Source organism: Mercenaria mercenaria, chromosome 1 (assembly GCF_021730395.1).
Source record: "Mercenaria mercenaria strain notata chromosome 1, MADL_Memer_1, whole genome shotgun sequence".
NCBI classification, from domain to species: Eukaryota; Metazoa; Mollusca; class Bivalvia; order Venerida; family Veneridae; genus Mercenaria; species Mercenaria mercenaria.
In genome coordinates, this window is record NC_069361.1 from 45771326 (window position 1) to 45787561 (window position 16236).

General features: G+C 34.5%; 1 protein-coding gene across 6 annotated transcripts in view; it reads left to right on the plus strand.

The window, feature by feature from the left end:
- LOC123540058 (uncharacterized) overlaps positions 1-16236 on the plus strand; it is a 49401-nt gene that overhangs the window by 23387 nt on the left and 9778 nt on the right. For 3 of the 6 annotated variants that reach the window (XM_045324851.2, XM_045324866.2, XM_045324859.2), the window contains 4 exons: positions 12524-12761; positions 13720-13916; positions 14992-15062; positions 15442-15696. In XM_045324851.2, coding sequence (XP_045180786.2) covers positions 12524-12761; positions 13720-13916; positions 14992-15062; positions 15442-15696 — 761 coding nt within the window. Of the gene's footprint in view, positions 1-9770; positions 10463-10483; positions 11264-12523; positions 12762-13719; positions 13917-14991; positions 15063-15441; positions 15697-16236 lie in introns of those variants that run through there. The other 3 variants (XM_045324874.2, XM_045324889.2, XM_045324882.2) reach the window with 3 other exon arrangements.

Sequence of the window (16236 nt, forward strand, 5' to 3'; positions counted from 1 at the left end):
GGGCTCGAACCTACATCGATGAGGTGCAAGTGATTTGAAGTCAGCGACCTTAACCACTCGGTCACTTCACTTCCACTCATGGTGATCATAATCAGATAAAGATCCACCAGTATTTCACATGTATTACCAATGTCTTGTTATTATCAGCATAAAATTATTGTGTTATGAGGTTCTGGCAGGATATAACATACATTATGTTTACTAAACCATTTAGGGGCCTCCATGGCCGAGTGGTTAAGGCCGCTGACTTCAAATCACTTGCCTCTCATCGATGTGGGTTCGAGCATTGGGGCATCTGGGGGTCTTCCTCCACCATCAAAGCTGGAAAGTCACCATAATTGACATAATTGTGTTGGTGCAACGTTAAACCCAACAAAATGAATAAATTATCGTTTCAGTAACTCCCCTTTAAGATTTAAGAAGGAAGATATGATATTAATTTTTATTATTTTGATTACTCCCCTTTAAGAAGATATGTGATATTAATATTATAGGGATGGCAACAAACTGCATTGTTTGGTAATGAACCTTTAGAATGAATATTCAAATTAATGTTTGGGTCATCAACTGGTAAAATCTTAGTCGTCTATCATAATTCCTAAACGGCTATTGCAAACTTTCTACTTTCATTTTCACAGGAAATAGTTCAGACCTTGACGAACTGAGGCTGACTTATCGTTCTCATCACTTGTTAAACTTTTGTAATATAAGGATTGTAAATTATCTTGTCTGTAATATAAAGTTACATATATATATTATATGCCTTCATTTAGATTTTGGATTTTATTTCTTACTAGGAGATGGGGGTGAATAAGGGAGAGTAAAATACAGTAACAACCAGTCTAGCTATCAGTGTTGATAATGTCAAATAAGTTAATAAAAAAAGTTATTGTTTTGTTGTAAGCTAAAATATTTATAGTCACCTGCAGAAAACCGTTTGGGTGACTTTAACCTTTACCCTGCTAAATTTCTATAATGAACTTGTCCATTTTTCAATTTGGACAGTACTATTAACTGTTAAAAGGGGTGCAGGCATATCATGATCTGCACTGGTCACAAAGGCAGAATCAATTGTTTTAGTGCTATAAATGCAGAACTTTATTTTACAGTCATCAATTAGATGATGCGATGCACCAAGAAAATTAAATTGCATTAAATAAATTGGACTTGTTTCTTATTACAGCATTTTTCTTTCCTCGATTAAGTACATGTACGTCTTTGATTGTCTTTAACTGAAATCTGAGTCAAGTGCTGTTAAAGGATTATTTGTTATGCCATCCCTAGATTTACATCACTTCCTTTTAATAACGTTAATTTTCTTCTACTATAGCCAGTTCTTCCAACTGCAAATACAATTGTAAATTATTTGTGTTTTATAAAAAGGCAAGTATCTGATTTCTGCATTGATTTATCTTTGAGGATAGGTTAACTCCCTTTGAATACAAAGTAATTGGGAAGATTTTCATCAACCAATAAAATAATGCATACAAACTGTGCTAAACATGCACATTTTGCAGATAAATAGCACAATTAACATTCTCTGTTTTGTATTTATGTTTCCTGCGAACAGTAAAAATCAATTTAGCTATCTCATTTCCACTGTTGCAATTATAGGGGTCTTATCTGGTAAATCAGAGTGCATCAAATAAGGATAATGAACATCTCTTCAGGAATTTAAGAAGATTTTATTTCATTCCTGATGTGGGATTGGTTTCTTAAAATTGTAACCTTTAGCCTGCTAAATTTCTGAAAAGGACTGGTTCATTATTCAATTTGCGTAATACCATTTATTATTCCGATGCACAGGCTGATCTTGGTCTGCACTGGGCGCAAAGGCAGAATAACTTGCCACCAGCAGGCTAATTTCAGTAATGTTCCCCAAGTCTTCTTCGGATTTCTATAGTAGTACTGTGAAAATTGTTAATATTTGTGGGAAAATTATATTTATCGTCAGTCTTTGAAATTTAATCAAACTTCCCATTTATTTTATCTTTTATTTTTTTTTATTTTATAATTTTATAACCCACAAATTCATGTCCCAACAAAATAGCCATCTTTGACAAAACTGGGAAATTATGATTTCACAGTTAACCTACAACTTCTCACCATAAGTAGAGGATCTGGTGGAGAAAAATATGGTATTAAAGAAGTTGTCTTTAGTAACTTGACACAGACAATTTACTTGCCTTGTACGCAGACTCACCTCCTACATGTTTTTTGTCATTTCTGTTTATCAAGAAACATTATGAGTGGGGTGGTAATTCTCTGAATCGTCCTGTCATGAAAAATTCAGCAAAAGCCAGATCATTACAGCAGGCACCATGTCTCTATAGCTTGACTAGTATTGCTATTTGGCAGATTGGCAATTATCTCAGACTGTTTTCTAGTGTATTGACCAAATATTCTGTGTTGAGGTCATGGCTTTTTGTAATAATACCAGTACTGGGAAAATATATAAAACCTAGAAATTTTTGTGTATATGATAGTGTACTTCATATTGTACAAATGGAAATAAACATTTTCTGTTCTGTTGACTTTAAAAAAACTTTCCTAAAACAGACACACATTAAAAAAAAACTTTAAAGGGAAGTAATAGAAATAATACATAAAATTCTTTTCTTCTTAAAGGGAAGTAATAATACAGAAACGAAACATGTCCCGAGATGTAGTGATAGATTTATTCCTATGGTTATAAAAGACCTTTAAAATTGGACTATGAAAATGAACATGGCATTTCGTATCTATATTATATTAAAAAAATCCTTATATGGCTTGAACATGAACTTTTTTGTACTATATGTACTGAGATAACACTTGACAGTGAGGTTACATTATAATTACAGTGTAAGGAGAACCTCTTGAAGAGGGATGCACATGATTTATGTTTTTTGACAAGCATCTTGACCTTTATTCATGACTAATGCCCTTGAATATTAATATAATTCGACTTTCGTTAATAAACTTTGTTAGAACACTGATACATGGGACATTTGATAACACTTTTAAAGTGTTATATATCTTTGAATGTTTATTTTATTTTTCTGTTATCAAAAATCAATGTTTAACAAAGATTCAGAGAGTTGAATTAGATTCATCAAAGTGTCAAGTCTTAACAGTTGCTGTCCTACATAGGATTGAAAATAAACAAGTTCAGAGGCTAAAACTTGCCTTTTGCTTCAGATCTTCAGATCCTTGAAATATCAGTTAAATGCAAACGTAAGACCAGAATTTTATAATATTGAAATAAAAAGAAGTACTTAGCCTTTTTAAATGATTTTATGTTGAAAGAAGATAATATTTTCAAAATTGTGTAAAATTCAATAAAACATGCATTTGTAATAGGGATCTAACACTATACTTAATTATTAATTTACACTTTTAATCTTTTTGTACCTGTATCTGTATGAAAAATGTGAAAAAAGTGTTGCTCAGAAGCGACTGATGACCTTTAAAGGCTAGATTTCTCAACCTTTATCATGCTGGACTGGATTGATTCTGCCTTTGCAACCAGTGCAGATCATGACTAGCCTGCACATCCATGCAGTCTGATCATGATCGTGACTGTTGCCATTCAGTCAGTATCTTTTTTGGTATGCACCCCTTTAACCATTACCCTGCTAAATTGCTATAATGAAGTGGTTCATCATTCAGTTTGGGCAATACCATTTATTATTCGAAGGGGTGTTCACTGAAAATTTGCTGACTTAATAGCGAACAGTGCAGACCATGATCAGACTGCAAAGGCAGAATACTGGGAACCAGCAGCCTAAGGGTTAAACAGGTAATGGACTGTCAAGTTTATTATAGAAATTTAGCAGGGTAAGGGTTAAGTGGAATACTGACAAATTTTAGTGAAGTTGAAAATAATTAGTAAGAAAAAAGAAGGACTTCTGCTTCCGAAACAATCATAAAAGAAGCAAAAACTGTTCCCACCTCTTGCAATTTGCATCTGCTGTGAGGTTTCCATAAAATTCTTATTTCGTTTCACAATTCTATTAAGAAAACCATTATTCTGTCAGGAGACGAAACATGTCATTGTGGAGGTTTGAAGTTAAGCTGTCTCTGTAATTGAATTTTTGTTCTGTAATTCCTCTTCTGTCCCCTAGGGGATTACAGATGTTTTAGGTATCACTGTGTGCAACTGAATGTTATCATTCTGGCTTACATCTGAATATTGATTTCTGTGGCTCCCGACAAGGGCTGTGAATGGGCAGGAATGTTTTTTTTTTTTAAGTATATCTACAGAAAAGTCAGGTATTTTGTAATAAACGTGCAGGTAAAATCTTTACTCAGATTTATTTGAGAACTCAATTTAAAATAAATTTTGTAAGACTGAACAATTTTAAAGTATCTCCAGTTATATAGTTACCCACCCCCTTTGGCTTATGTGAGTTCAGTATTCCCCTGGAGCAAGTAATCTTAAATGCTGTTCACCATCGATCTTGTAGGCAAGTTGTTCTGAAGAAATGTAGCTGGTAATACTAAGTAATATACTATATCAGATCAGACGTCAGTTTTTTTAGTAAGATGTGATTGAAATATGTGAGTTTTATTCAGAGTTACAGAAAGTTCCATTATGAAAGAGGCTTATAGCTAGCAAGAAAGTTTTTTGTCTTGGAATGATTTAAGCTTTCTGATCATTTCATTTGGAAAATTTCTTTTTGCTTAGGAAAGGATTACGTTGTGACAGTAACAAATAATAAATTGGTTGAGCTTGCAATTAATCACTCATTCGATCTACTCCAGCAGTACAGTTCTGCTTTGCAGAGACTTCTGGTAGAGGCCTCTCATTTTAAGGAAATGAGGAAGTCATCAATCTGGTTTCAGAAGGTTGATGGTTCTACGCATGTGCCGGCTTATGCCTAAAATAATGCTCAGATGGACACTTTTGGGTCTTACTGCACAGTGTAAAAGATGGAAAAGTTGCCAATTTGACCTAAATTGTGTCAGGGTGACTATAAACCCAACAAACCCAAAAATAAAAAAAATTGCTGAACATACTGTAAAACCTCTTAATAAACACCTCCATAGAGAAGAAACCACTCTACAAAAAAATCTTTCCAGTAAGATTTTTTTTAGTAAATTAACCTTGTCAAAAGCCTCTGCACAAAAAAAACCAAACACATTTTTGTCTTCTTAATGGTGTTTTTGCTGTATATATAGACTGTGTATAACATTTCTTCCAAAAAAGGGAAAGTTCAACAGTTGCAGTGAATCAAAATAAACAAAAAGAATGTCGATTGATTTGCATCAGTTTCCTTAAAGTACAGCTGACATTTTCTGCTAAATTGATCTATTGTTATTAGGTTATGGCGGGTTTTTTAGTAAACAAGAAAATTGCCTGCCAGAAGTGAATATAATTGAATAAAATGCTTTGTCAAAAAAGATGAACGTTTTTTAAAGCAGTAACTGTAGAATAAAATGAAAATACTTTCGATCCTGACAGGTCTCTGAAACAGGGCTTCGGAAATTTGCCGGTTTGTCGGTTTTGGACCGATTTTTAGCTCACCTGTCACATAGTGACAAGGTGAGCTTTTGTGATCACGCAGCGTCCGTCGTCCGTTGTCCGTCCGTTCGTGCGTGCGTCCGTCCGTCCGTAAACTTTTGCTTGTGACCACTCTAGAGATCACATTTTTTGTGGGATCTTTATGAAAATTGGTCAGAATGTTCACCTTGATGATATCTAGGTCAAGTTCGAAACTGGGTCACGTGCCTTCAAAAACTAGGTCAGTATGTCTAAAAATAGAAAAACCTTGTGACCTCTCTAGAGGTCATATATTTCACAAGATCTTCATGAAAATTGGTCAGAATGTTCACCTTGATGATATCTAGGTCAAGTTCGAAACTGGGTCTTTTGCGGTCAAAAACTAGGTCAGTAGGTCTAAAAATAGAAAAACCTTGTGACCTCTCTAGAGGCCATATATTTCAAAATTTCTTCATGAAAATTGGTCAGAACGTTCACATTGATGATATCTAGGTCAAGTTCGAAACTGGGTCACGTGCCTTCAAAAACTAGGTCAGTAGGTCAAATAATAGAAAAACCTTGTGACCTCTCTAAAGGCCATATTTTTCATGGGATCTGTATGAAAGTTGGTCTGAATGTTCATCTTGATGATATCTAGGTCAAGTTCGAAATGGGTCACGTGCGGTCAAAAACTAGGTCAGTAGGTCTAAAAATAGAAAAACCTTGTGACCTCTCTAGAGGCCATATATTTCATGAGATCTTCATGAAAGTTAGTCAGAATGTTCACCTTGATGATATCTAGGTCAAGTTCGAAAGTGGGTCACGTGCCGTCAAAAACTAGGTCAGTAGGTCAAATAATAGAAAAACCTTGTGACCTCTCTAGAGGCCATATTTTTCATGGGATCTGTATGAAAGTTGGTCTGAATGTTCATCTTGATGATGTCTAGGTCAAGTTCGAAAGTGGGTCACGTGCCGTCAAAAACTAGGTCAGTAGGTCAAATAATAGAAAAACCTTGTGACCTCTCTAAAGGTCATATTTTTCATGGGATCTGTATGAAAGTTGGTCTGAATGTTCATCTTGATGATATCTAGGTCAAGTTCGAAACAGGGTCATGTGCAGTCAAAAACTAGGTCAGTAGGTCTAAAAATAGAAAAACCTTGTGACCTCTCTAGAGGCCATACTTGTAAATGGATCTCCATAACAATTGGTCAGAATGTTCATCTTGATGATATCAAGGTCAAGTTCGAAAGTGGGTCACGTGCCGTCAAAAAGTAGGTCAGTAGGTCAAATAATGAAAAAACGTTGTGACCTCTCTAGAGGCCATACCCTTGAATGGATCTTCATGAAAATTGGTCAGAATGTTCACCTTGATGATATCTAGGTCAAGTTTGAAACTGGGTCTCGTGCCTTAAAAAACTAGGTCAGTAGGTCAAATAATAAAAAACCTTGCGACCTCCCTAGAGGCCATATTTTTCATGGGATCTGTATGAAAGTTGGTCTGAATGTTCATCTTGATGATATCTAGGTCAAGTTTGAAACTGGGTCAACTGCGGTCAAAAACTAGGTCAGTAGGTCTAAAGTTATTAAAATATTTTGACCTCTCTAGAGGCCATATTTTTCAATGGATCTTCATGAAAATTGATCTGAATGTTCACCTTGATGATATCTAGGTCAGTTTCGAAACTGGGTCACATGCGGTCAAAAACTAGGCCAGTAGGTATAAAAATAGAAAAACCTTGTGACCTCTCTAGAGGCCATATTTTTCATGAGATCTTCATGAAAATTAGTGAGACTGTTTACCTTGATAATATCTAGGTAAAGTTCAAAACAGGGTCACGTACCTTCGAAAACTAGGTCAATAGGTCAAATAATAGAAAAACCTTGTGACCTCTCTAGAGGCCATATTTTTCAATGGATCTTCATGAAAATTGGTCAGAATTTTTATCTTGATAATATCTAGGTCAAGTTCAAAACTGGATCACATGAGCTCAAAAACTAGGTCACTATGTCAAATAATAGAAAAAACAACGTCATACTCAAAACTGGGTCATGTGGGAAAAGGTGAGCGATTCAGGACCATCATGGTCCTCTTGTTGACTTTTCAGACCGATTCGTGAAGTGAAAAAACGCAAAAAATCGGTCCCGTAAAAATGGAGAAAAGTATAAATTTCGGTCTTATATCTCAATACACGATCACCTGCCAAGTAAGAAATTGTTGGTCGCACCTTCAGATAATCAATAAATGTGTCAATCGGTCTGATTGTCACTTTGATAATCGGTCCGTAATTAGCGCGTGACGCAATCAGTGCTCGCGCGGCACATCCTTTAATGTTTGCAGACAGCCGACTGCGGTGTATTAAACATTTTTGACTGGTTTCCTAACGTTTCTAACTGGATCCAAATCATTTCGACGGGGATCAGCTTCTTTTATTTAGAATCCGACGGATGGTTTATTTCAAAAGGCTATGTTTGATCACGGTAACAAACAAATGGTCGCTGCATTTAATCAAAGAGCTATAATTGTACATTATAGGTCTTGGATTTAATGAGACATCATACGGAAAACCGATAAAAATAATTTTTATAATTACTTGATTTGAAATAATTACATGATTCATTTGTTGGGGCTCCAGTTGAAACAAATGCAGAAAATCGTCTTTGCAACCCGACTGTACAAAAAAGTAAAAAATGGACGGGCAACCACGAATGATAAAGAAAACCGGAGTGGCACTGTTTATCAAATCGGTCTTTTAAAAAACGTTTCAAAATGAAATTTTGTTTACATCAGAAGAGAACATATAACTTTATAAAATGTAGTTGCTTATTGAAGTACAACGTAAGTGAAATGAAATATCCGTGGCCAACCTGCGTGACGTTTTGGTACTATACATGAGGGAAATTCGATCTCAGCGTTCAAATAACGTACACATTCGGTCCGCGGCAGAGTATTCTTTAAATACTGAGGCTGTTTAGCAGAGAATATGTGTCGTGTAACTCACTTTGACGCATTGTATTTTATAGAATTCCGTCAAAGAATGAGGAAACATCACAAAGTATCTGCCGTGTATACGGTATTGAAGTCACGTGCGTTGGCTTTTAGACTAGTTACGCACACGGTGTCAATGCGTCGTATTATCTTGGAAAAACATCGAAATTTAAACAAAGTAACGATCACACATAACACTGAATAACTGTCTTCATTGTATGGTAACGCGCGGTGACTGGTAACTCAGTTTTAATGCATGACATGCTTATTTCTTTTCACTATCACGTTTTACAAAATATGTAATATTGGGAATGCGGTGGGTGGGGTAGCGCCGATGTCAGGATTTTCGTGTCGGACCGATTGAGTTATCAAAATTTCCGGAGCCCTGCTCTGAAATATGAAAATTTATTACAGTAGGAAAGAACAGGACATCCAAAAGAAGAAAAATTACTATGCTGAAAGTGGGGGAAAATATCATTTGAGCATTGCTGTTTTAGGACTCTGCAACCAGCATGGATGCAGATGATACTAGATACCGTAGATACTTCTCATTATCAGTTGCATGCAATTACTGAAATTAATAAACAAACAATATGGAAGTGCACATTGATCTGAATATTTGCTGGTTGCAAAGCTCTAACATTGGTTTTTGTACAGTGGCTCTCATCAACTTATAGTGGCCTAATATACAGTAAAAAACATATACTGAAAATAGATAATATATTTTTTGAAAATTAGGTTCACGCCAAAAAAAATAATATGGATACATACATTAATTTTTGAAAAACTAATATGGAGTACTTATTAAAATATTACTTTTATTTTCAGTAAATTCTGTCACCATCAGTACTTGAGTAAGCTGACATAAAACGTAATGACGTGTATTTGAAAATTTAACCTTTAGCCTGCTGGCGGCGAATAGTTCTGCCTTTGCGACCAGTGCAGACCAAGATCAGCCTGCACATCTGTGCAGGCTGATCATGGTCTGCACTGGTCGCTATTCAGTCAGTAAATTTTCAGTGAACACCCCTTCGAATAATAAATGGTATTGCCCAAATTGAATGATGGACCAGTCCATTTTAAAAATTTAGCAGGGTAAAGGTTAAGGTTTTTGTGCAACACTGTCATACCTCTCTCTTTATTTCAGTATTTTTAGGACAGTTTTGCGTTTAGCATTTGTTTTTTCCCAAGTAGACCCCATGATGTGGTGTACTTTAATCTTAGTCCTTAATACCATAATTGACTTTTATTTAAGAGAACTATTTGTCAGTCACTTAATGCATTAGTCAAAGCCCTTATTGAGAAGTTGTTACAATAACTGTGTCAATTGTCCGTGAGATGCGTTAATAAAGTCTTTGTTAGATATGCAACTGGTGTTTAATTTTTTTTGAGACAAGGCTTTGCATTTATGTAAAAAATTATAGACTTATTTTAGTCACGGCTTACAAAGTATACAAATGTGTGGTCATTTAAATAATTTTCTGTTAGGAGATAATAAATTGTGCTTTTGGACTATTGAATATTTGAGAAAACATAGATAAAAGGTTTTATTTTCAAAAACACAGATTTTTGCTTATAAAGTAAATTTTTGGTTTGTATGCTAATTGTACTCAGTGATACAATTTTTTAATTGGTTGTGGATTTCATGCTTAAAAGATTAAATTTTTCAAATTATAACAATTGTTAAAAAAGTTCAATGACTTTCAAAATACTGCCACCAGTGTAAATAACCATACTGGTCATTGGCTTTTTACAGACAAAAGGGAAAAGGAAGGTCCATGTTTAGATTATTATTTAAATCATATGCACCGTCGGCAACATGTAAATTTTGTGTTTTATACAGGAAATGTAGACACTCATCAGTTTAATCGCTTTAAAACTGTATAAAGTATATGTTATTAAGTATATGTGAACTGTTATTGTCGTGTAGCTGTATATTCAAGAATTATGAGTTCAAAGAAACCAGTTGCTACTAAAAAATGTTCATTTTCAAATTTGGTATACATTAAAGGTTAGTACAATTTTTCCTTCAGCTTTCACTGAGTACATGTATAGCTTTTTTGTTGTTTCATTTTAGATGATTTTTCATTCCGCTTCAACTATATGACTGTGTTTTATATATTCTGTGGCAGTTTGAATTAATTCCTCGAAATCTTTGCCTCTATCAAATTTACACCAAAAATTTTTTCCGTTTGAATATTATTGAGCGTTTTTTTGTTTGAAATTTAATATTAACTGTATAAACTTGAAATTTTCCAGCATTTTTTATACATTTTTGGGAAATGGTCATTTTTATCAAGATATTATTTCCTTGTGAAGTGTTGGGAAAGTTTAATGTGTTCTTTTGAAAGACAAATTTAACTGCCTGTGTTTTTGAAACTAGAACTTTCTGACGTTTGTAATATAGACAACTTTTGGAAATCTTGTAAAGCTCATGACAGTATTGAAGTCTGAAAAAATAAAAACTGTACATTAAATGAGAGCATGGCATTTGGAAAGAATGGGAATATGAAAGGATTACGTGTACAGACAGAGAGACGGGACTCTCGGAGTTATTTGCTGTCGCCGGAACTGTCAAACAGTCCATCTCAGTTTGTAGTGTCCCCGTCATACTCTTACGTTGACGGTTTTAATAGTTTAAGTAACCGTGGCAATAGGAATAATTATGTTGGCATGAACAATTCATGGCAAACAAGTAGCTTTGGCAGTCTGGCTCCATTGCTGCCATCTAGGGAGCCCCGTGCAGGGGCTTGGAGTCAAAATGGTAGCCCAGGCAGTCATTTTCTTGGTAGTCCGGTGAATCATTTTCATGGTAGGTTCATTGAAATCTACAGCCTGTCTTGATTTATTTTTAGCTTTTTCACCAAACTACCTTAGTATCAAAAACAAAAATGTATCATGGTATATTATATAAATATTGCATTCCTGAGAGGGTGATATGAAAAATGTTCACCGCGAGATATATGAATATTGACTGTGGTGCCAGCCGAGGTCTATATTCATATTTCGAGCGGTGAACATTTTTTGTATCACCCTCTCAGGAATGCAATATTTATTTTATTATACCGAAAGATTGTAAGGGTCAAAGCATTTACTGGAAAATCAACATAGTAATTTATTTAACATTAAAGAGTAATTACTAACCAAGTAAAGAAGACAGAATTAAAAAGTCTTTTCTTGGTAGCACTTATAATTTGTGGCGACTTTGCCATGTAATAAGACTTTTTTGATAGATTTAATCGAGACGTTTACATACTATATTTATTCTAATATAAACTTTCTTTTTTTTCTAAATGAAACATGTAAGTGTGAGCGCTCATTTTCTTAGATAATTTCCAAACTTTTTATAGTAGTTTCGATTCAATATTTGATGAAAAATTGTTTTCGAAATATTTTGCACGTAGCATAAAAACAAAATTCGGCCCTGTTCGCACATGCAAGAGCAGCAGAAAAGGGTAATTTAATCCTAAAGTATAATTATATAAGCACCTCGTCTGAAAATTTATCGACTCACTCTTTTAATCAATGCAAAAGTTTCAATCTCTCAACGGGTGATATGAAAAAATAATATCACATGCGCAGAAAAACAAAATAACGCTGTTGTGCATGTGATATGAAATTTTGGATCATATAACCTGCGCAGAAATTGAAAATAATGATTTTGCGCATGTGATATAAAATCACTGGGGAATATGATAAATTATTCAAGTTAAACTGATGGGAAATTTGCATTGGACATTTATGTGAGGTATAATAAAATCTGATGGTCACAAAGTTTTTATTTTTTTTTTTAATATTTTGAAGAAACATACAACCACTTTCACTTACTCCTTACATTTGAAGCTGATAATAACATACCAAGGGGCCAGTATATGGTCTAAATACAATATTTTTGATAATGTTTTTAGTTGTAAGAGAATGAACTTAACAATTTACTTGAATGAACAAACATCAAATGAAGAAGCAGGTAATCTAAACAACAGACAGTGTTGTTGTTCATTTAACTTCACCAACATCATTCATTTCTGATGGATTTCGCACCTAATGGATTACGTCCTTGTTCTTATTTCAGGTGTAGGTGACCTTGAGAATATACACATTGATGGAATGAATCAAAACAAGAATTATGATTATGCAGATTATGGCCATCAGTACGAGGAGTTACCCAACAGGAAAAGTATCGCTAAATGTCCCATGGACAGTGGGATGGATTCCCGTTCGGAATTTTATCAGTCATCAGGGGGAGCCACTGATATCGCCTCAGAGACGGAGGACACTGCAAACATTGTAAACCATCGTAATGATAAAAGGTTTGTCTTCTTTCATTTCATTTATGCTGCTATTTTCAATACTCTGTTATTGAATTAAATGCAGTAAATTTCAATTTCAAAGTTTCAAAGTAATAAAAACATGTTAAAAAGCTGAGAAAAATAATTTATAAAATCTTCAAATTACAAAAACATTTTTGGTCCAAAAAAAAGTGTTCTTTTTTTGACAAAATGCAAAGCCCATGGGGGTGTTAATTTGGAAGGATACGGTAAACAAAAATATTTTCGTCACTACCATTGTTCTCTGTATAAAACACTGTATAATGATGAAGATGACATTTTACAGAGTTGAAGTTATATAATTTTGTAACATTTATGTGAAATACCAAACCTGTCTGTCATATTTTGTAAAGAGCAAAAAAACACAAAAATTTGTATAAGCATGTTTTGTCATGTATTATGTTACATTTTTTTATTTCAGTACAATACTGGAGAGTTATTCTGAGACAGCTTGTGTATGAAAAGAATTGGAATCACCTCTCCCTTGCATATTAAGTTCTGAACATTTGTTTTCAAAATTTGGCTGTATCACTGTAATAGCTAGTATAAATGTTTTGATTCTAATAAATAAATATATGAGCCCCGCCATGAGAAAACCAACATAGTGCATTTGTGACCAGCATGGATCCAGACCAGCCTGCATATCCGCGCAGTCTGGTCAAGATCCATGTTGTTCGCTTTCAAAGCCTATTGCAGTTAGAGAAACCATTAGCGAACAGCATGGATCCTGACCAGACTGCGCGGATGCCCAAGGGCTGGTCTGGATCAATGCTGGTCACAAATGCACTATGTTGGTTTTCTCATTGTGCAGCTCATATGATTTTAAGTTGATCCAAATCAGTTCATGTCAAATCACGACATCCCATGAACAGTGAAAGAAGCACCGAAGCCCCTCTGTATACATACCAGTTATAATACTTACTGTGTTGTTCTTTTTCAGAAAGCGTGTAAATCCTCTGTATGATGCCATGACCCAGTCGATGCCGAGTATCTACAACAAGAATAAATCAACAGAAAGCGAGGGTCTAAGACAACAGGTTCGCTGTCTGAAGTGCGCGCTCATCATCCTCATTGTTCTCACATGTGCTGCCATTGCCATCAGTGTGTTCGCTGTCATAACTTATAACCAGACTAAAGGTAAAAAAATTAAATCTTTATTCAATTTGTAAGACTATATAATTAAAAAAAATTTAAGATTATTATAATGATATATGAGCCGCACCATGAGAAAACCAACATAGCGCATTTACAACCAGTATGGATCCAGACCAGCCTGTGCATCTGCGCAGTCTGGTCAGGATCCATGCTGGTCACTAATGGTTTCTCTAATTGCTATAGGCTTTGAAAGCAAACAGCATGGATCCTGACCAGACTGCGCAGATGCGCAGGCTGGTCTGGATCCATGCTGGTCGCAAATGCACTATGTTGGTTTTCTCATGGTGCGGCTCATTTAGTATGAATTAAGTGTCTCATAGCCTTGTTTTAGTTCAGACTATCAGATGTTTGCTATCAAGTTAAAAAAGGTACCTTTCATGTACAATTTATATTAATTAGGGTTCAAATTCAAGTTTCAAATTCAAATTTCTATAATAGTCATATCGTAAAGTAAGGTTGATTGAAAGGAAGTTTAAAGTTTATTTGAACTTGGCATACCTGAGAATGATTTCATGTCACTGTAAATTATAGGCTTCTTGAAGCAGTTCAAGGGCGTTTTGGATGGAACCTGTTAAAAAATTACTTTAGTAACATTCTTGATTATTTACATTGCTGCAATGTTGCATATTTATTTAGGGATAAAGCATGTTTTTTTTTATCTTCATATGCATAATTTCGCGAGATTGGATGGGTCCTGAGCATGTTAGGGCAAGAGAACCAACATATCCGAAGGGATTCTGGATATGCTATAACATGAAACAAACATGCATTAATGCTTTTCTAGCATATTTACTGTGTGAAATACAAAAATAATACATTGATCAGTGTCACTAGATTTTCATGAAATGTGCAGGAATTTCAGCATTGTCTAACAGATCACAACTGTGTAATCATTTTGTTTATGTTCTGCCAAGGAATGCTCATGTTAAAATGTATGGTACAGTTATCCTTGAGCCTGATATTTCCGTATGCACCTACATCCAATAATAGATGGATTTACTTTTGTCATGTCTTTATATCCTAAATTTTCAACATGTTTTATTTTTCAATCTTTCAGATGACCCTGATCCTCTCCTCACACCCAAAGTACAAAAACTTACAAGCGATTATTCAAGACTGGAGGCTTTGGTAAGAATGTCTGTCATCTTGTATAACACATTTAACCACGTGTACATCGGTGATGTTTTTCTTTATTTTCATTATTAGACTCAGTTTATGCACCTCGTTCTATTCAAGTGTTGATTTATTTTTTTTATCATTTGAAATGATGGACATTTTGTCATGGTTAAACTAAAATTTTTCTTGCCATTTAGCTTTTTTTCATGAAAAATTTTATGTCTTAGAAGAATATTAACTGTTTCAAATTACAATCAGAGTTAATATAATGTTAAGTCCATCTGGACTTAATTTCATTATGTTAGGCCATTTTTAAAGGTACTCATACTCCATCTGTATGAACGTAGTTTATTAATTCTCAGTACAAAATGTATTTTCATATCATTTTCAGCTCAGTTCGTTTGACGACAGTAACGATACAATGAAAATTTTGTCGGACCTCGTAGATAAAGTGAAAACAATAGAAAATGCTTCAGATACAAGGTTTGAAGCAGTTAACCAACAGATAGCCGCTACACAACATGACATTCTAGTTAACTCTCAGGATATTGTAGATACCCGTAAAAATGTTAGCAGTGAAATCTCATTTCTGAATATGACATTACAGCTACAACTGCATAACATATCCAAACAAGAAGGTCCGCAGGTAAGCTATGTTGACGTTAGTATATAATATTAATTGTTGCCTTATTTCCACATTACCGTAACTAGCTCTTCCATACTTTAATGAAAAAGACAGTGTTTAAAGATTTGAGTGTCAATGACTTTGCACTATTTACAGCCTTGTTGAACTACAATTTAGCCTGTTTATGTCAGTTCTACAAGCCCACAAATTCACAACCATACAAAGGTGATAGAGACATACCTAATGAGACTAAAATCTCAATTTTGCCAAAAATGGACTTATGGCAGTGCAGAGATAAGGTGACAATATTTTCTAACAGTTTTCGAATTTTCAAGAATACCGGTATTGTATCGCTTCCGTAGTACATATTCTCCTTGAAGGTAATTTTAAATTGTAGTCATAGGATAGTTAGTAATCTTGCCTTGTCAGTTTTAATCATGACCATTGCCTCAGATAATGGAGACCAGGCTCTCAAAGGTTTTGACATTGAGTTTAAAACAGTGCACAGTAACTACAAGTCATAAGCTAAAGATATGAGACTGGTGTTTTTATCTGAGCTTT